The sequence below is a fragment of the Pollachius pollachius genome (assembly GCF_949987615.1).
Source record: "Pollachius pollachius genome assembly, chromosome: 3".
Taxonomy (NCBI): domain Eukaryota; kingdom Metazoa; phylum Chordata; class Actinopteri; order Gadiformes; family Gadidae; genus Pollachius; species Pollachius pollachius.
In genome coordinates, this window is record NC_136936.1 from 22,908,470 (window position 1) to 22,930,451 (window position 21,982).

The 21,982-nt window shown below is 43.2% G+C and overlaps 2 protein-coding genes across 2 annotated transcripts; one reads left to right on the forward strand and one right to left on the reverse strand.

The window, feature by feature from the left end:
- LOC307072756 (coatomer subunit beta'-like) lies at window positions 1-13,223 on the forward strand. The gene is made up of 22 exons (XM_079732220.1): window positions 1-272; window positions 1,165-1,302; window positions 1,538-1,624; window positions 2,858-2,984; window positions 3,202-3,350; window positions 3,669-3,815; window positions 4,082-4,181; window positions 4,276-4,418; window positions 5,111-5,310; window positions 5,792-5,902; window positions 6,257-6,345; window positions 6,458-6,564; window positions 6,831-6,974; window positions 7,720-7,850; window positions 8,229-8,436; window positions 9,282-9,392; window positions 10,083-10,297; window positions 10,405-10,497; window positions 10,746-10,926; window positions 11,254-11,325; window positions 11,484-12,239; window positions 12,573-13,223. The coding sequence occupies exons 1-22, from the start codon at window positions 270-272 to the stop codon at window positions 12,666-12,668; spliced, it is 3,408 nt and encodes a 1,135-aa protein (XP_079588346.1). The 5' UTR covers window positions 1-269; the 3' UTR covers window positions 12,669-13,223.
- An 88-nt stretch (window positions 13,224-13,311) lies between these two features.
- Window positions 13,312-19,772, reverse strand: mrps22 (mitochondrial ribosomal protein S22). The gene is made up of 8 exons (XM_079732284.1): window positions 19,645-19,772; window positions 19,240-19,400; window positions 18,986-19,150; window positions 18,655-18,798; window positions 16,593-16,676; window positions 14,976-15,121; window positions 14,423-14,531; window positions 13,312-13,624 (listed from the first exon to the last, which is right to left on the reverse strand). The coding sequence occupies exons 1-8, from the start codon at window positions 19,769-19,771 to the stop codon at window positions 13,520-13,522; spliced, it is 1,041 nt and encodes a 346-aa protein (XP_079588410.1). The 5' UTR covers window position 19,772; the 3' UTR covers window positions 13,312-13,519.
- Window positions 19,773-21,982: the final 2,210 nt, after the last annotated feature.

The following is a 21,982-nucleotide window of genomic DNA, read 5'->3' on the forward strand; positions in this document are numbered from 1 at the left end:
GCGTATCGTACTTTCTAGTTTGTAAACTGTGTATTTCCATGTCCTAGCAGTGAGCATGCTAGGCTAGGCTAGGCTATGCTAGGCTAGCTCCACAGAGGCTAGCGCTATGGTACAGTCTGTTCTCCTGCTCGACCGGAAGTTTAAGCGCTCCAACCGGAAGCCTCTCGGGATCCACGTCGCCAAACTACAATCCACTCATCTCTACAGACCGGCGGAGGCGACGACAAGCCGGGCATTATCAGCACACACGGCTCGATTAAAGTAGAAACATGGTAGGTTTAACCCAATTATATGTTTTTTTGGAAGAGAACTAGCCATCAAACTATGTTTTTTTATGCACGTTAATTCATGTAGGCCTGTGCACAATTACCGGACTTCTGGTCGAGCAGCGAAAATAGTTCTGTAGTTTACCTGGATGATTGAGCGAACGAGATTAATGTATGCATTTACTAAATATAATGCACAATAAAGAAAGGTCGTCACAGCTACAAAGTCATAGGACATATTGGACTGGAAGTCCGTACACATTCCCGACATCCGAGAATCATTTCCAAAAAGTGACGGCTCGATAAAGTAATTTATGAATGATCACCATTATAAACCTACATTTTATTATCTCGCTTCATGATCACCTTAAATATGTAACACGGCGACAGCATGACAACTAATAATATGTTGAGGACACTTAGTTCCTTGAGTCGCTCAGTCATGTATAATGTGGTATGAGGAGTATAAACAGACACGCCCCCATACCATACAGACACGCCCCCATACCATACCCCGGAACCTGAGGAATGAAATGAACACACGTTGCAATCCAATAACCCTACCTATGGCTGAGGTATAGAAACCAAACCTTAAAAAGTTGCCCCTTACATTACTGAGGAAGGTGGATGTTTATCATTTAGTAACATGAATCAAATTTTCCACTGTTGTAGTAAAAAATAAATACCCTAATTATGAAGCATAGAAACAACCATTTTAGGAGTAGCATCAGACATTTCTGATAGTTGTTTTGCTATATTTAACGTTGCAACGGAAAAAAAAAACAGTTTTGTTGTAAAGAAAGATTGTCAAAGTATTTCAGTAATAAGTTCTGACACATTGTTGAACTGTGTGAATCTCTGCATTCCGCTAAATCACTCCCTCACTGATTCTCGACAGCCTCTGCGCTTGGACATCAAGAGAAAGCTGACAGCTCGTTCTGACCGCGTGAAGAGCGTGGACCTGCATCCCACCGAGCCATGGATGGTGGCCAGTCTGTACAGTGGCAGCGTGGTGGTGTGGAACCACGAGAACCAGGTGACTATCCGCTTAAAAGCCCTTCAGAGGAACAATTAGTCAAGCTCAGCACTTCAACCCCAATAACCAGTCGCTCACCTCATTCGCCGTTTCAATCTGCCAATCATTCCGTACAGGGCTTAATGAATTGCTTGAGCATTAACCCTCCCACGCTTTGTTAGTTTGCAATCCATATAATATATAAATACTCTGTGTGTTTGTGTGTGTGTGTCTGTCTCTCTGTGTTTATGTGTAGACCCTGGTGAAAACCTTTGAGGTGTGCGACCTGCCTGTCAGAGTGGCCAAGTTTGTCGCCAGGAAACACTGGGTGGTCGTGGGAGCAGTAAGTCATCCTTATCTCTCTAGATCAGTATCTTGTAGGAGTGTAACGATACATGTATTCGTATTGAACCGAATTGGTACGGACGTCCCGGTTTGGTGCATGGATTTACACAGAGAATACACGGTATACAAACTGGCGTGCAAATTAAATAATGTAATGCGGAACTAATAGATAGCTAGTTCCGCATTGTTAGATACGCAAGTTCTTCAGGGACGACTAAACTGCAGCCCTGATTGGCGCCTAGGTAGCCGAGCGTGTTATGGCCATAACACGTCGGGTTCTCTGACGCCTCTGGTATTTCCACAACGAGACTCGTAGTGGGGGTTATCTCGACCATGGTTGAGAAGGAATTGGGGGAAAGAAACTTTGGCTTTGACTCCCTGAAGTATATCAACCGCAACATGGAGGAGAAGGGGATTGCTGCAATCGCGGGCAACAATCCCTTTCTCCTCTATGTCGTGGTTCAGTCTACTTCAGATTGTTGTGGAAGTGGAAGAACCAGAGACGTCGGCGAACCCGACGCAGTCGTTTGAGATTCATAATATCGTCCGGAAGCACACACAGCTTTTTCCCGTGATAATATATATTATGTGATATAGATATCCATGTATAATATGATATTTTTTAGATATAGAGCTCCAGGAAGCCCGCTGGAGCACACAGAGTGTTCTAGAATATTTACAGAACACGGCCAAAAGCTGTGTGCACCTCACCATTGCGATTCGTCCACTGTAAACATGAGCGCATGGTACCGTGGCTGCAAGGTGCTCAGGGCCACATCCCCCACCCTCCACCTTGACCCGCCTCTAAAAAACGGCACGTTTGTGGAAAGCTCATTGGGGGACTGGCTTGTAGTGGCTGTAATTCTGTGTACTTTGCACTTTCATAAATAAGACATGCTTTAAAACTGATTGTCTTATTTTGTTTACAAGTTACGGATGGAGTCTGGAGATGATGTTGGGTACTTATTGTTTACTGTTTACATCATAGATTACACAGTTCAGGCTGTTGCAGCTAGGTCAGGGGAGAGACTGTATGAGAATAGGTGGTACAACCTGAGGTGGTAGAACCGTGATGTCTGAACCGAGGTATGAACCAAACCGTGACTTCAGTGTATTGTTAAACCCCTAGTGTCTTGCCCTCTTAATATACGAGACCCCAACGAGACCTCTTCAATTAAATAGTTGAGGGAAACACAATCTTGGCCTAATCCCCATCCCTCCCGCCTCCCAGGATGACATGCAGATCCGTGTGTTTAACTACAACACGCTGGCCAGGGCTCACATGTTCGAGGCCCACGCCGACTACATCCGCTGCATCGCTGTGCACCCCACACAGCCCTACATCCTTTCCAGCAGTGGTATGTAAAACACATGCACGCACGCACCATGACGCATGCTCAATTGCGAGGTATCGGGAGTATAAATATGAGCATGCATTTTCACTGGGAACATTTTCATTGGGTCGTTTCGTCATGTCCAAAGCTATGCATGTGAATGCATGTAAGCGGGCCATCAAATGATGTGTGTGTGTGTGTGTGTCTGTGTGTGTTTCTTGTGTGTGTGTGTTTCTTTCAGACGACATGACGATCAAGCTGTGGGATTGGGACAGGAAGTGGACGTGTAGTCAGGTGTTTGAGGGACACACCCACTACGTCATGCAGGTCGTCTTCAACCCCAAAGACAACAACCAGTTTGCCAGCGGCTCCCTGGACAGGACTATTAAGGTACAGTACATGCACACAAAGAACACCCTATGAGAATAACTTGTAGTCAACACAAAGCCTTACTGTTACCAAGCAAGGCTGCAGTTGTTTTTATTTTCCTTAATGTTGAATCTATCATTAATTTGTTTTATCTCATAACTATGAAATAAAGATTTTATACTTTCTTTTATTTGACAATAAGAAACGGGGAAAGCAACTAAATATTAGCAATTTTACAAAGCTATAAAAATCAATTGCATTGCATTTTTAACTTAATAAACTATTTAAAATATTAATTTGCTCAACAGCATTATAATCCACCATGCACCCTCTTTCTAGGTGTGGCAGTTAGGGTCCAAAGCTCCTAACTTCACCCTGGAGGGCCACGAGAAAGGGGTCAACTGTATTGACTACTACAGTGGAGGGGACAAGCCCTACCTCATCTCAGGGGCCGACGACCGGCTGGTCAAGATCTGGGACTATCAGGTAAACGGCAAAAATGTGCCGCTCTATTTTGTTGGGATTAAGCTGCATTGATTGGTATTTTAAATGCAAAAAGATGGCATGAACCCGCAGTTAGATCAAAGTCAGGAGTCTAAAGCATTGACTTGTCCTACTTCTACTATCGTATCAGTTTGTTGGTGTAGCAGTAAAACGTCAAATTAGTGAGTAGCAGTGACAACACACCCTTTGAACACATAAAAGATTACCTCAACGTTCACGCCCCCTCTTCTCTTCTCTTCATCCTTCAGAACAAGACGTGCGTCCAAACCTTGGAGGGCCATGCTCAGAACGTGACCTGCGTCCACTTCCATCCTGATCTGCCAATCATCCTGACAGGCTCGGAGGACGGTGCGTGTCTGTGGACCATGTGTTCCACAGTGATCTGCATGGGGCACAGATGATGGAATATTAATTGGATGTCTTTCTTTCCTTTGCCATGAAGGCACCGTCCGGGTCTGGCACTCAAGCACCTACCGACTGGAGAACACACTGAACTACGGCATGGAGCGGTCCTGGTGTGTGACGGGCCAACGGGGCTCCAACAGCGTGGCTCTGGGCTACGATGAAGGCAGCATCATCATCAAGGTATTGGGCACGCTGTGCATCCACCGTTGCCAAGATACGACGCTTGTCCCTTTTTGAAAGGCTGTGAACACACAAGCACAGCATCGCTTGAACTAATGTGGTACTTAATTGTGTAGCATCTACAGTAGCTGCTATCATTGCTTTACATGGGGAATGGGTTAGCCCAGCGATTGTAATACTTGCACTTGGTTCTATGAACATCTTTACTGTACCGACAGCGATATATTGTTTCACTTCTTATGACAAATGTACTTACTGTAACAAATGCACTTATTGTAAGTCGCTTTGGATAAAAGCGTCTGCTAAATGCCCTAAATGTAAATGTGGTAATCCTACATTTTACAATTACAATTAGGGCATTTAGCAGACGCTTTTATCCAAAGCGACTTACATCGGTTAATATACACATTGACACACCGACGGCAGAGTCAACCATGCAAGGCGACAGCCAGCTCGTCAGGAGCAGTTAGGGTTAAGTGTCTTGCTCAGGGACACATCAACAATCAGCTAGGAGGAGCTGGGGATCGAACTAGCGACCTTTCGGTTACAAGGCAACTGCTCTACCTCCTGAGCTAAGCCGACCCCTATATAACTAAAAAAGCCGACCCCATTTTAGTTATTCATATCTGCTCTCTCTTGCCCCCTGATTCCCCCACTCTCCCCTTTCCTCACCCTTCCACCACCCCTGTCAGATGGGCCGCGAGGAGCCGGCCATCTCCATGGACGCCAGCGGCAAGATCATGTGGGCACGGCACTCTGAGGTGCAGCAGGCCAACCTGAAGGCCATGGGAGATGCGGAGGTCAGTGATGGGGAAAGGCTGTCGCTGGCAGTCAAAGACATGGGCAGCTGCGAGATCTACCCCCAGATGCTCCAGCACAGCCCCAACGGGAGGTGAGCAGACCGGATGATGGATCAATTTGGATGTGGTGGATCAGTGAGAATTGAGTGACTGATAGATACATCATAGCTTCATCTATATAAACATATAACATATGTGTGTGTCAACTCTGTTTATAGTTTTTTTTTAAATAGGCCTAAGAGATGGATGGGGGTGGGTAGGTGAATGCAAGGTGCATGAAATGAAATCGGTAAGTTTGTGTGTGCACAGATGCAGATGTGTCTGCACTGTGAAAAGAATGAATCTGGTTCATAATTGCTGTTGTCAACAGGGCTCGGGATCAGTAATTACAATACGTAATGGGAAATGGAAAAATACATGCAGTGCAGAAAGTCCTGATCCTGATTTTCGGTTGTCTGCAGACTATGGCTAAATGTAACTTTAATCGAGTTGATTATAAAAAGCTTTTTTCTATTTCTGAATCATTTAATTAAATGTAGGTGTTCCGAAAACCCGCTCCTTGTTGTCCACCAGGTTTGTAGTGGTGTGTGGAGACGGAGAGTACATCATCTACACCGCCATGGCCCTGAGGAACAAGAGCTTTGGCCCCGCCCACGAGTTTGTCTGGGCCCATGACTCTTCTGAGTAAGTCCTCCATGTCTCACACACACACGCACACACGTCACACACAGACATAGATGCATATCTAATGGTTACACTTTACATTAAGGATACTTAATTCCATTAAAAGCCTTAACTAAGACTTAATTAACAGTTACCTCTAGTAATAACGTTTACTAATGATGTCTTTACTAATGGTTTAATAGGATGAAGGTTTACTAACTCTAAACACTAACCTTTACCCTAAATGCTAAGGCTATATAATATTGCTTATAACTATGTTTTGTTAATGTTCCCTTATTATAAAGTGCTACCCATGTTGCATTCCATCTAACTTCCAGACTGTGTAAAATGTGGTCTTGTATCTATCTTTTACAGGTATGCTATAAGAGAAAGCAACAATCTCATCAGAATCTTCAAAAACTTTAAGGAGAAGAAAAACTTCAAACCAGATTTCGGGGCTGAGGGTGAGCTGAATTTTTTTTATCAATCCTTGGTCAGCCTGCTTTCTGCATTGTCTGGTGCAGTCCATGTGCCTGTGTGTTTCTCCTGCTCATCCGAGTGTGTCGTCCTCTGCAGGTATCTATGGAGGGTTCTTGCTGGGGGTGAGGTCCGTCAGCGGCCTTGCCTTCTTTGACTGGGACAGCGCTGAACTCGTCCATCGCATCGAGATCCAACCCAAACACGTCCGTCAATGCATTCCTACTCTCATTATTATTACTGTACATATTGGTTATTACTAGTAGTATTCCGGAGCCCAAACGGCAAATGTTTAACCTTTTTCTGAACTGTAAGAGAAATCACTTATTTATTTTTTAAAGGCCGACATACTCTACCCAAGTGTAAACATTCACACTATCCACGCTGCTCTAGTACGGTGTCACAGACCTCTGGCGCACTGCGGTGATGTGATGGTTACTCATGCATCATTGCTCCCGGTCTGTCCCTGCAGATCGTGTGGTCCGACAGCGGGGAGCTGCTGTGCATCGCCACAGAAGAGTCGTTCTTCGTGCTGCGCTATCTGGCCGAGAAGGCGTCGGCCGCCCTGGAGTCCAGGCAGGGGCTGACCGAGGACGGCGTGGAGGATGCCTTCGAGGTGGGACGGCCCACTAAGGAGCCGCTGTATTCTCCAACAGCAGCTGGCGTGGCATTGCGTTGTTTGCGAAAATGTTTGCACGGTTTATGCAATTCTGAACATAAACCTGCACTTTCTAACTGCTACTGCAGCTATTAACTCCATCGAAAAATGTCTGCATAACAATGTTTCTCAAGGACTAAATTTCCTTCCCCCACGGTGGGAAATCCTCAGACGCTTGTAGCTCATCTGAAACGATATAGCTAAAACCACTAAGGCTTTATATAGGGAAATGTACATAGTTCAGGTTTTAGTGAGCATCTGTGCAAGAAGCTATGGGTCAGACTCTTTAGTGTTACCCGTCAAGCTGTTTCAATGGCAAGAAAATGCATTTTTTTGGACATTTTCCATAAATGCTACGCTACAAACCACAGGTTGGGATTCTTTGTATTCAGCACATTTCACATTCATGAAATAACTATTTCATAGAAAGACATAGTCAGCATGAGGTGAATAGCCTATATCTTAAACATTAATGGCACTGATGTATGGATGGTAAAACTGTCCAAATAAAATCTATAGTCAACTTATGATTCCCTTTGTTGCTCTTCAAGAAGATGCTAAATCACATCTTGGCTGCGAACCCCTTAGCTTACCTCCTTTTCACCTCTATTTTCCTTCTGCTGCTGTCCTCGACCGTTTTCTCCAACCTCCTCTCCCGTCAACCCGCCACTCTCTGACTCTGTCTCTGTACTTGTGGCTGCAGGTGCTGGGGGAGATCCAGGAGGTGGTGAAGACGGGGACCTGGGTGGGAGACTGCTTCATCTACACCAACTCTGTCAACCGGCTCAACTACTACGTGGGCGGGGAGATCGTCACGGTCGCTCACCTGGACAGGTATTAACCACAGGCATATATACAAACCCCTGGTTGCTTCTGTGGTAGTGTAAAGGGTTTCTGAATACCTAGTGATGGGGCTGGGCATCAGGGCCAACACCGGGCTGATGTGAAAAGATGTCTTTACTACTTCATTCACTGTCCTATCTTTCCCAACCTCCTCTCCAAAATGGTGTGTGTTTATAACCGCATTAAATCATCAACACATAAATTAAACATTTGTTTTTTTTTATTTATTATTAGCAATGTAAATATGTGATGTCATGGTATGTCCTTATGCTTGACATCATCACATTTATTTTGTCTTTACTTTCCTGATGTAACCCAGTGTCAATAATGTTGCTGGGAGATGTTCATCATTGAACCATTGTGCCGCAGGATGATGTACCTGCTGGGCTACATCCCCAAGGACAACCGTCTGTATCTGGGGGACAAGGACCTGACGGTGATCAGCTACTCGCTGCTGGTGTCCGTGCTGGAGTATCAGACGGCTGTGATGAGGAGGGACTTCAGCATGGCTGACCGGGTGCTGCCCGCTATCCCCAAGGAGCAGAGGATCAGGGTGGCCCACTTCCTGGAGAAACAGGTCCGTGACCCTCAGGTTGATCACTTCTCCCATTGCTTACAGGCTGCCGATGCTGGGTTGTCCGTCTCTGAGCATAGGACTGAGCACATGCTGTCGAATTTTGTGCGGATCCCTCCAGATGTTACTCTGGAAACTCACTGTGTTTCTTGATTGTATTAAACATGCAGAAGCTTGTAGATTACAATATAGTTGCTTTTAAAGTAGGTTAAAGGGGACATATCATACCACCAGGTGTGAGTGTGATTAGTCATTACAAGCAGGTTTGAAAATGTGGGTGTGTCCACCTAGGTGTGTGACGGATAGATGAGCAACGTTTGCTAAAGTCCACTGGGTAGGCTGGTAGACTTATCTATCCAGCACACATCTAGTTGGACACACCCACCTGTGATGTCACAATGCTGCACATTTTCAAACCTGCTTGTAATGACTAATCACACTCACACCTGGTGGTATGATATGTCCCCTTTAAGGGTTATGTGTGGCTCTTATTTATGGTTATGTGTGTCTCTTTTAAGGCATATTAGTGGCACCGTGCCTGCTATTCATACAGCTGTCCTCACCAGGAAATGTCATGATATAGGCATACAAAATATTGATTTGCATTAAGGTGGCAACATCTTTGACCCAAAGCAATGTGATTACCACACCAAAAGTATGAGCCAATTAATTGATTGATCACCGTCAATCCACATATTTTTAGGGAATTGGTGTGGTTTTAGTCACCTTTCAAGTAACAAAATAATACAAAATGTTTGTATAACTGCTTCTAACAGAACAGAATGTATTTAAGAGTGGAGACATGTAAATGAGAGGTTGAGTGTTGTTCTTGCCGCTGTGGCGTGCAGGGCTTCAGGCAGCAGGCCTTGGCGGTATCCACTGACCCGGAACACAGGTTCGAGCTGGCCCTGCAGCTGGGAGAGATGACGATAGCTCACCAGCTGGCCACAGAGGCAGAGGTCAGTAATCTGGGGACACACACACACACACACACACACACACACACACACACACACACACACACACACACACACACACACACACACACACACACACACACACACACACACACACACACACACACACACACACACACACACACACGTCCTTGTGTGTACAATGGGATGTAATGAATCCTTTCTCATCCAAGGCGATTTGCATATCAAAACCCCATGAATCTATTTATTATCATGCCTTAGAGATACTACACACAGCCTCGGAAAGGTCTGCACTCTAGTGGTGCAGTAGTAGAACAGTAAAATTGAAATGCTCAAAAACGAAATGGTCATTGATGCATTTTCTCTGGAAATGTTGGCTGCAGTTTTCTTTTATTTTATTTATATATATATATATATATATATATATATATATATATATATATATATATATATATATATATATATATATCTCAAGGAACCCGACCTGAAAACAAATCTGCAACAGGTGTAGACATTTAGGAGAGATTCATTTTAAGCAGATACACAAGATGGCATCATATGTGTGTGTTTCACAAGTACAGTGTTACACTATCTCATAATTCTGAATGCTAGCTGAATCCCGTGGTTCTTCTGTGAGTCTTGTCTTTTTTCTGTACCGTCTTCTGTCTGACCGCCGTCTCTCCTCTCTGGTCCTGGGCGGTGGCGCTGCAGTCGGAGCAGAAGTGGAAACAGTTGGCGGAGCTGGCGACTGCCAAGTCCAAGTTTGGCTTGGCCCAGGAGTGCCTCCACCACGCCCAGGACTTCGGGGGGCTGCTGCTGCTGGCCACCGCCTCTGGAAACTCGGACATGGTTGGCAAGCTGGCCAAGGGAGCCGAGGAGAAGGGCCTGACCAACGTGGCTTTCCTCACCTTCTTCCTGCAGGGGAAGTCAGTATTTGAATAGGAAAACAAACGATCCAAAATGTATGTCTATATCTCCCAATGTTGCGTCGGGCTTTCTCTCTATATCATTGTGTTGTGTGTCTCATACTCAGATTGGAGAAATGCCTGGATCTCCTGGTCCAAACCAAGCGCCTGCCAGAAGCTGCGTTCCTGGCCAGAACATATTTGCCCAGCCACGTACCAAGGTGCGCTTGTTTTCTGAGTTGTGTGAGGGAGCAGCAAACCATTTGATGCCTGAGGGTTCTGTTTGACTTGATCAGCATTCGTCTGTTCACACTTGGCGAGTCACTCAGTAATGATGTTGGATATAAATGGCGGCTTGCTGTGACGCTGGTCGGATTACTTTCTCTGACTCATGTCCTTTTGAGTCGACTTCTAAGTGACTCGGTCGGTGTCTGACGGTATGTGTGCTTGGCCGTGTGCGGTACACCAGGGTGGTGAAGCTGTGGAAGGAGAGTCTGGCCAAGGTGAACCAGAAGGCGGCAGACGCGCTGGCCGACCCCACCCAGTACAGCAACCTGTTCCCGGGCCTCCAGCAGGCCCTGCTGGCCGAGCAGTTCCTGGAAGAGACCCACGTCGGAGCCAGGCCTGCAGCCGACTACCTGCTCATCATGGTCAGTCAGGAAACCATCTGCAGCACCCAAATCTCTGCCTCCCCAATGAAATCTTGTTACTTAAAACATGATCATCAAAAAGTGTTTGGTACCGTATATGTAATTGCGATACGGTAATGCATGTGATAATCCTATTAATGGATTAATGAATTGTAGTCTGTCAGCTTTTCTTTGGTTTTCACATTCATATCTTTTTTAATTGACATGTCATAGAGATGATTTAACCTATGTATTAGTTTAAACTGTTGTTTTCCAATGTACATAATTCCAACTTGTGCTTTATGCTATTTGCTCTAACTAAGTCTGACTTTATCTTGGTACATACAGCCCAATGAGGACCGTGCTGTTCTGGAGGAGTCTGCAGGGTATGTGCCATCAGGAGTGGCTGCTGCACCAGAGGTAAATACTGCCCTCTCTCATCGAAGATCTCTCCAGCTCGCTCATTTAACAAAACCCTAGATCGAATAGAATAAATGTATCCTTGAGAATGTAGACTGTCATCTACGGCCATACACTTGAACTGAATATGACCAAGTCCATTTGTTTCTTATTCTCAGGAATCCATGGAGTGCGTAGATGATCGGCCCATGGCAGCAGCTGAGATGGCGGAGGAGGTACAGGGGGAAGAGCCTTTGGTCGACATCGTTGTTCCAGTGGCAGAGCCCACCCCAGAAGTAACAGAAGAGCTTGTCGAGATAGTTCAGTCCACACCGGTGGAACATGCCTTGCCCTCAGTTGAGACGAGCATGCAGGAGATGTCTCTAGTAGCTGAGGAATCACATTCTTTAGAAACCAAAACAACAGCGTTGGAGTCTGAGACAGCTGTGCTAGTTTCTCATACATCAGAAACCATCGTCACCTCCGAGACGGTGGTAGCAACGGAAACCATTGAAACCATAGTCGAGACCTCAGAGAATTTCTCTGAGAAACTCTCAATGGACTTCATAGCAACAGAAGTCCCGGCAACCGAGGCCGTAGCAAGAGACACAGCGCCTGCAAAAGAGGAAGCACCCGAAACAGATCTCCTCAGTTTCGATTCAGCACCGCCATCGGCTGAAGTGGAGGAACTTATAGATTTAGGCGGATCCTGCGATCCGGAGTTGGATGTGCCTGTTCCAGAACAAATCCTCCAGGAGTCGTTGGAGTCTTCAGTATCAAAGCAGCCAGATGCTGCCCTAGATGCAGTTCTTGCAGACCCGCTGGTGAAAGCAGAAGCCACAGCTGGTCCAGCAGCAGCCCCCGCTGAGACGGCGCTCGTGAAGGAGGAGGTTTCAGAAGAAGCTGAGGACCAGGAAATGGATATGAGTGATGAGGTGAAGACCAGTTAAACCCTCTAGCAGCCACAGCCATGGTCCATTTCCCCATCAGTGCAAAAGCAGAGTTAACACTGGTGGAAGCTTATGACCTTTACTATGGTTCATGCTGGTTTATGCTTCTGTTAAGCTCCAGTATACTTTACCAGTTTAACTTTTTCTTTGGCAATCCAAAAACTTTTCAACCTTTTGATTATATTCTTAGACAATTATTGTATTACTATATTATTACTGGGCTTCATTTTTACATCAAATTGAGAAATAGATTGGTTAATCTCTGTGCCTACCTGCATGTCATTTGGATCAGATTTTAATGACTTTACTACTTTACAGGGCATGGAGGATCTGGATTTGGACAACTTTGACCTGGATGACATTGAGAACGAAGACCTCAACTTGGATGACGACTTTCTGAATGAAGATCAATAGGCTGTGTAATGTATGTGTCTGGGGGGGGCGGTGGGTTGGACCAAAAAAGGGGATTCGACGTTAAGCTTTGTTGAACATAAAATGTTTCAATGTCATTCCAGTCTCATCAACCAAATTAGCTTCTTGTTCATTTTCTTGTCCAGTTTAAATAAACCTTCATAGCTACAACGACATGGGGGCCGGTCTGGGTCTTCAACGGTAATAAGGAATCACTTGAAGAGAACCAGTTTGTTATTCAGGGTGGGGATGGGATGTTTGAATGGTTTCTTTGTTGACCAAAGTTGTATTCCCTAGGGTGTAATATTTTGTACATTTCAGATTGACACGAGTGGAATAAATCCACCTCTCAGCTTAATCACCAACGAGCTGCATGCTAGGTTTTCTACTGTCACCTTGACTAAAGAGTCCACCATATTATTACTTTGTAATAATTACTTTGTAATAAATTACATGATGCTGCATTTTGTTTCTTCCTCTCACTGCTATACACTTAAATTATCACAAGTGCCTTCATTTGAAGTTGAATGTGAAAATTACAATAAATGTCTGCAAACATAGAAAATATCCATGTGAAGTTATTAGACAAAAAACACTGATACGCCCATGTATAAATACATGTTTTTTTTATTGTTATGTACATCAGCAAGATTCTTTCCATGGATGAGTTTAACTGTTATATTTTAATTTAAAAAAACTGGACACATACTGGAAATCCAACTACGTTGGCTCTCTTTAGATTAGGAGTGTCCCAATCAAACACAAGGCGAGTCTGGCACTACCAAGGACGGCCACATACGCTACTGGGCTGTGTGTGTGGTTACAGTTCTTGAAGAGGGAGGGGGGTGTATCCTTCAAACATGCTCCAGGGAAACTGCTGAGCTTTCTTGGTTCTGTCCATGGGCCTGGAGGGCCAACTCGATGTAGCCCGACCTCTGGGACTCCTTCTGAGCAAAAATCTGGAAAGAAGGAGGGGTTGAAAGGTCAGGGCCACTGCAGTACGGAGGGGATGGATCGCAGTTCAACCATTTAGTCATGCCGGCGATGCAGATGTGCTTCAAAAACACGTGTGTGCCATAAAAGCCCATTGGAGTTAAGGAAAGAATGGACCGTGACTCCAGAGAGGCCACAGTGGTAATGGAGCGTGTGTACGCATGCCTTCACTGTGGATCTTTCTTTATAGCAAAGTCAAGTTGTCAGGTCTAATAGGACGTGACGTGTCCCGGGTCTGGCCCCGGGGTTCCCACGTTAGAGTAGAGCCCTCTACCTCATCCCAGGGAGAACCTGGGACAGCATCTCTTTGACCCATCCTCTGCAGAGACCCTGGATCATGTTCTCCTTGCTACTTGTGAACTCAAAGTAATTTGCATGGTGCAATTCCTGGATAAAAAGTTCCAAGGTTTCCCCATCACTTAAGAACCTGCATTCAAGCCGGGCTTCTACGTAATAGTTATCTTCTTCCAACTGTATGTTTACGTAGCTTTTCTCACATTAGGAAGAGTAGCATTTAGAAGCCAGCAGTAAGCAAATTAATCAATAAAAACACAGTTTTTGAGCAAATGTGATAATGTTTTCAATTCATGGGAATGTCAACCCAATATTTCATAGAGTGAACTACCGTTTTTTTAGACGTAGTCAAGGTTTTCAAGGCAGCGTTGACACATCATGTAATTCAGTACAATGAGTTTATTAAAAAAAGTAGTCAGAGGATAACACCCCCAGGAAATGTTGTAATTTCTGATGAAGGTTGTGCTCACCTTGAGAAGATCTGTGCCACTGGCCTGCTGGCTTCGGGCTTCCTGGGCAGACTCACTGTTTGGATGAACCATGTTGAAGAGAGACACCAGGCTGACTGCGTCATGTAGTCTGAGGACACACCAACAGGGACCCATAAGATGAATCAAGTGACTATAATCCATCTAATTAAATTATAGAATACAACAAAACTTACGGCAATCAATATACTTTCCTGGAGTGATGAATCCAGGTCCTTTAGATATCAGTTTAAAGTAACTTAGGAGACATCTTTAGCAAAAGTGATGTAATTTAGTTGTAGGTAGGCATCTTGCCCTGGCATGCCCAGGGGCAGGATGCGGACATTTGCGATTGAACCCAGAACCATTTCAGAATATCCAACCCCCCCCCCCCCCATACTTAAAGTACTTTAAAACATATTGTAGTAACTCTAACTCAGGTGGAATATACTCAAACTTAACTAGGAGTATTGACTTATACGCCAATATTCAAAAGGTGACCTAAATGCATAATTCACAAAAACTGAATAGGCTCAATAAACTAATTCCAACTCACAGATCTCTCTGCAGCATGTCCACTATGAGTCTGTCCACCCTGCGCATGGTGACCAGGTACCAGGCCATGCCTCCAAAGTGCCTTGTGGAGCGCAGAAGATCATACTTGCCATGGTTCTCCAAATCCTCGTAGGTAGCTGTGTGAGTCTGCACAGAGATAGGGTACAATGGTATCATGCTTTTTAAAATATTGAACATTTAAAATGTATTTTATTTATTATATATGTGGCAATCATATATGTCATGTATATGTGTACCAGTGGAGGCTTCTCCAGTGAGGAGAGGGAGGAAGATTCTCCTTAACATTGTTGATAATAAAAAAAATTAGATTTCCCAGACTACTAATGAATGAATGCCCTTAAATATGACTACTTTAATGCCTTTGTATATGTAATGTTCGTTTCCCTCGGTAAAGGGACATTAGCACTCCCTATCGCCTATTGACAATTACTTCAGGAAGGACGTTCCTCCCTCAGCCTCCATTGACTCCCATTCATTTCCCCGAAAGTGTTGGCGGCCGGTGAATAACATGGGATTCAATGGGAGAGAGGAGGAAAGTCCTCCTCTGAGTGGGTGTGACTAGCTAAGGGATCCGGATCCCGCCTACGTCTGTTCATAGCACATGACTGCGCTATGAACCAATAAGCAGAAGTCCTGGCTGCGGATCAGCCTGGAGGAAGGGTTATCCTCTCAAGTCTAGGCTACGAGAACCAACGAACCCGCTTAGTCATATGCCTCGTTTCCACCGAGCGGTGCACTACTGTTCGTTGCGGTACAGTGCGGCTCTGTTCGGTTATATTGGCGTTTCTGAAGCGCGGCCAGGCTGCGGAGCCCGTGGTCGGGCAGGGCAGCCGGGCTGCGGAGCCCGCGGCCGAGCTGCGGTGCCCGTGGCCGGGTTGTGGAGCCTGCGGCTGAGCTGCGGAAACCGCGAGAAGGATTGATTTGATCTATAAATGAAGTCCCTCAATCTTAATTGATTTAACACCATGACCAACATTCTGAAACATCCATCAACATCTACATTTGCCTCAAACAATGTTAGGCTTACAGCCCATGCAAAAAGTTGTGAAATAATGTTCTTGTTGTTCTTTTAATTGTTTGTTACTCTGACCATTGTGTTTGATAATGTGGAAAGGATGTTGGTGAATGATTCAGAGTATGATGCATTTTAAATGGCATTACTTTTGGGATTTTTTCTCCATTTTTCTTAAAACAATTATAGCTGAAAATAAACATAGCCAAATAACAACCAATAGCTTCAGTCATTGAGGGCAAAAATAGGTCCAATGCTAGGCCCAGAGTTTTTTATTTAGTTTTACAAATCAAGAATAGGCCTGATTTGGCTAATTGGCTTTGCATCCTTTCCTTCTGCCCTTGTAGTCCAAGACATGCTGCCCACCAGCTTTCAAAGTACAAGGCTGCCACTGGTGGATTTGTATCAATTCACATAATTATCCCAAAACACCCTGAGACAGTCTCACATACTTATGCCACCATACGCCACTAACAGTGCAGGCAGGCCAATGGCAACCAAGCACGCAGTCCTTCCTCCCTCACTTTAAAAACCACCAGCCGCAACTGATGTGTACTTGACATGAAGAAATGAAATCCCTCCTACCTTGATGTACTCTGAGGAGTCAGGCTCAAACTGAACCAGACACAGGTTCAAGACATCTTCATGGCGGTCCTCGGTGAACACCCTCTGAACACCACCAAGGAGAGGAGGAGGAGGGAACGTCATGGACCATGAAGAGAGTCACAAGGAAGTAAAGGGAAAGACGAGGAAGAGTTTATGCTATGTTTATCGTACTGGTCATATATAGGAAAAAAAACAGATGTATATCAAGAAATATAATTAGATTGCTTAAAATGATATCAATGGTTACCAAGTCATCGAAGACTCTGCAGTAAAAGTCTCTGACCATTGATTTAATTGACACTAGGGCTGTGCGATATACAGTGGGGCAAAAAAGTATTTAGTCAGCCACCTTTGGAGGGAGTTGAAAGTCTGTGTTGCCCAGCGAAGGCCCAAAAACATCACTGCTCTAGAGGAGATCTGCATGGAGGAATGGGCCAAAATACCAGCAGCAGTGTGGGAAAACCTTTTAAAGACTTGTAAAGAAAACGTTTGACCTCTGTCATTGCCAACAAAGGGCATGTAACAAAGTATTGAGATGACCTTTTGTTATTGACCAAATACTTATTTTCCACCATAATTTGCAAATAAATTCTTAAAAAATCTGACAATGTGATTTTCTGGATTTTTTTTTTCATTTTGTCTCTCATAGCTGAGGTTTACCTATGATGAAAATTACAGGCCTCTCTCGTCTTTTTAAGTGGGAGAACTTGCACAATTGGTGGCTGACTAAATACTTTTTTGCCCCACTGTATCTAATATACTCGATGTATCTCAGAAAAAGCTGTGTGAGATATAAAAAATTATTACTTCGTAAGTATAGATTGTTTTACGGTCATCTAGGTTTCTTTAAGCAGCAGCCAAGACTTGCCTTGGTTTCGTGTTTAAAACATGCTCCGGTGGCTTTCCCCCGCTCCCTAACACAGTAACTAGAGTGAGGGGTAAAAAAAACATGTGACATCTAGATGCGGAAGGGAGGGAACTAATTTTCAAGTTTCTTACGGTTTGCAGCGCCGGCCGGCTCAACGTAGCATACATCCTACGCCAATTCAATCGTCAAATAAAACAAGGAAGCGGACGAACTGCTGGTTCCTAAAATAACTAATAAGGGATGAGTGATCTGGCAGTTTTTTGGATATCGAGAGGAGAACGTGGAGCAAAACACGCCAATGCTTGTAACGTCTTGTCCGATCTGATGTCGTCATGGTTACCAGCTGCACGCTCCCTAACAGTTACACAGACAATCGAATATAAGGTGCACCCTCGTCTTAGGCTACTTCTCTAGCTATAAGTTAGCCTCGGAAAACATTGTTGTTTTACCCTACTTCAAGCAACCAAAAAGAGTTAACTGGGACATGTCTGCGTGGTTTGTTGGGGAGAGGAGTTATCTATCTGTCGACCCCGGCAAGGTGCTGCGGGTAGAGGGCAGCACACCTACAATTCCTAAATAAATTAATTCAATGGGCTCAAAAATATCAAACACATTGTATCAAAATGAGTTTATAATATTTTAGTCTAATTCATTGCAATGGCCTACATATAAAGAAAATGCTGCCTAAATTAGTAATTTGTGTAAAATATTTTTTAATAATTCAGCCTTAATGTTTATAAGCCTAATAATGTCTCTCTCTCTCTCTCTCTCTCTCTCTCTCTCATTGTTCTGAACTGCTCAGTTTTATATTGCCCCTTTTTTGTAATTTTGAGGATTGTTTTTGCAGTTTGTGCTTTGTTGAATAAAAAAATTGTGATTAATCACTAACATGAAATATAAAATGTTTTGATGGAAACCACCTGGGAAGTTAACCAAGAATGGTATATAGTCTGCAGGGATTGTAGTGAAAACAGTAAAGGGTAAAAGTGTGATTTCATGGGGTCCTTTAAAGGAGATTTCAAAATATCGAGATGTATATCGTGAAATTGAGAAAATGAATCTGGATTTTCATTTTTTCCCATATCGCACAGCCCAAAATGACACTATTCTGAGTCATGAAATGCTTCCAGTAAGCTGTGGGAGAAGTCCAGACTTCACTTTGCCTAGCCCTACCTTAAGGTTTTCCTCCTTAAAGAGGAGCGGTACTGTGAGCTTGCGTCCCTCTTTGGGGAAGTACACCTGGATGAGCCGGTCTCTCTCCTTCCAGGTGGCCTTCCTCAGGACCCCGTCAGTCTCCCGGACCACGATGAAACGTTCCTGGTGGAGAACCAAGGGGATAACGATGATGATGATGATGATGATGATGAAAACAGCATGCACCATGACTAATTAATTTATGAAAAAAAACTGAATTGAGTGCACTTGGGTCTTTCAACAATTTGCCTTGGTCAGAAAGCGACACACACACCGATATAATCACATAGATATGAATTAATGCCCTTACTCTGTGTGGGATGTTGAACGTTATGTCAGTGAATACTAATTTGGCGGTATCCATGCCGTCCAAAATCTTGTCCACCGATATAACGTCATCGATGGGTTTTCTTTCTGGCAAAACAGGGGGCATCTTCAGAAGCTTTTGTGCTTGTTTTTTGGCCAGATGGGTCGCCTTAAAACAGACATACACACAAAATGAGTACTCAGAAGCCTTGATGGTGGGTTCTAGATTTGAGGTATGGTGGTCTAACAGCATTTTACCTCCTCCAATTGTAAATCGGTCATTAGTTTATAAACTGGCGGCTTCACTTCTTGCTTAATAGGCCGGAAGACTTTTTGTAAATCCAGGCCTGTGATCTTGGTAAGGATGTCTTGCACTGGGGAGTCTGTGAACTGGGGTTTAGCATGGTGTTCTGTGGAAGCTGTAACCATACAGGGAACAACAAAAGAGCCGTTAAGCATAGTAACAACAATCCATGCCAAAAACCTAATAATATTATAATCATCAAAAAAGCGCACGTTTCCTACAGTAAAACGGCATATCATTAACTCAATTGCTGTCATTTTTCAAACAAATTTCGAGAATACATGCTAGCTTCACAAGGTCAGCGTTGGGTAACGTGTAAGCTTTCCATGTCATTCATGAATCAATGGCACAGAACTTACTATTGTCGGATGCCTCTTTACAAAACGGCCTAATGCAACACTTGTTGAAAATGTGTTTATTTTTGTGAACATTTGTAATCCGAGGATAGTTTAGGAAGAAGCCCCGTGCTGCCCCGAGCGCCGCCATATTTGTTATTGACGTAACACGGAAGTGAATTTGAGCTGAACGTAAAGGTTAGGGCATGCTGGGAAATGTGGTTTTCAAGGAGGGGAAATTGAGTTCAAACTCTCGGGTGAAATGCAGCAATTTTCATCGACTCAGATTTAAGAAGTACATTATCAGCTATGGCTAGAAGGATAGGCTTTTATCCAGCGTTGATTTTAAATATGTTACCTAAAAAAAAAACAGCCTTGCTTCCTTTTTCCTAGTGGCTCATTATGTGGTGCCGTTTGTAAACTTTTGCTGCTCCATTTATTCCAGATTTAAATTAAGCTTTGCTTTGTTTTCCCAGATTGAGCAAATAAACACCCCTCCAAAATGCACTGCAATTTCCATGTCACTTTTTCACCTTTGTAAAATTTGAATTATCTGTTCAATCTAAATCCTTAGTCTAAATTTACATTTTATATCTAGATCTAATTCCTTAAATCTAAATGCTGAATCTGAATCTAAATCGTATCTCTAAATCTAAGTCCTAAATCTAAATGCTAAATCTTATATCTAAATCCTAAATCTTATATCTAATTCCTAAATCCATACAACAGCATAGGCCTATACAAATTCTCAAACATATAGGTTCTGACTCCTAAGTAGTATATTATGAGCTAAATCGACCATTTTGGCATATTGGTGTGAGTGAAAGGTCAAATAGCGTGAACTGCTGTCCAATGCACGTGGTGCCACCCCCGAAATATGCCTGGTTAGGAGTCAGAACCAATTAGTATATATATATATTAAATTAGCATTAAAAATCCTAAATCTTTTGTATGGATTTAGGATTTTGATTTAGAAGATTTATCATTTAGATTTGGGATTTAGATTTACATATTAAATAAAGATTTAGATTTAGGATCTAGATTTAGATTTAGATTTAGATTAAGGATTAAGATTTAACAAATAATTCCAATTGTATTCATGTGAACTGACTTGGCAGTGCAGTTTCTAGGGTTGTTTATTTTCTAAATCTTGGGGAAATGAAGCAAAGCTCGAGGTAAATCTGGAACAAGTGAAGCACCTTTTTCAGCAGCAAGAGTTTACAAACGGCACTAGCTTCTAGTTTCTTTCTTTTTTTAAAATATCTGAAATGGGTAACATGACTTTCTAAAAAACACTTAATCTGAAATTATTTTAAATTGTCATCGTCTTTAAACCATTCTCGTCAAATCTAGGTTTGACGAGAATCTATCGTTATAAATCTGTAGGCTACTTGGCCCGTTACAGACATCATTAAATACGTAACGTTATAGCTGTTAAACACCGTTTTTTTAAAACTGCATTCACTTGTTTATACTGCATTCACTTAATATATGTGGGGTTTCTATGACGTTATGACTTAATTGTGGAAACTGCTTAGCTATCAAAGTCATTTATTTAAAGTTCACTGTCCTATGAAGTGTTACATGAAGGTGTATTTTCTGTATTTATTCATGAAATGTAGCTATTGGGAGCTTCTCGAAACATGAACCCTATATTCCAAAGCCAGGAATCGTTGAGTTAAAGGGCAAAAACAATGTTTAACTTCATTTATGGATAAAAAAGATTATTTTATAAGGATAAGGACAGAAATAAACAAAATTCCATGTCATTTTACTTGAGGTTTATACTTTGTGCTGTTAAAACCTGCTGGGTTTGGTTTCATATAAAAGAGAACCAAACCCCAGTACCACTTTACTTGAAGTGCAGATTGATTTGTATCAGATGAGGCTCTTTCTGCTAGGTTAAGCACACGCTGTCGCATACATAACCTGTTGGGATAAGGGCTGTGTCTTGATTGGCCCTCCAGATGGCGGTAAGCTACCAAATAATATAACTGCATAAACGCCGATTTCAAGCTGGCAAAGTGTTGACCTTTTGTAAAGAAGCAGAAATGAGCCTCCCATGTATGTGTTGATAAGCTTACAGATGCACATTGTGTCCTTGAGATGTGAGTCTGTTTACATACATTAATAACTGTCTTTACAAGGTGTGCTACGAGTTTCTGATAACGAGAAAACTAAGCAATTATAAATTGTTATAAAAACAAGAATTTTCAGCGGAATTTAGTGTTGCTGGAGTTTTCAAACAATATTGGGTTCATTCTGACTGCTTTTCTTGGAAATACATTGTAGTTGGCAAAAAACGATTTAAAAAAAGAAGCATTTGAATTTTAAGTGAATTGTCTACATGAATTTTAGTATT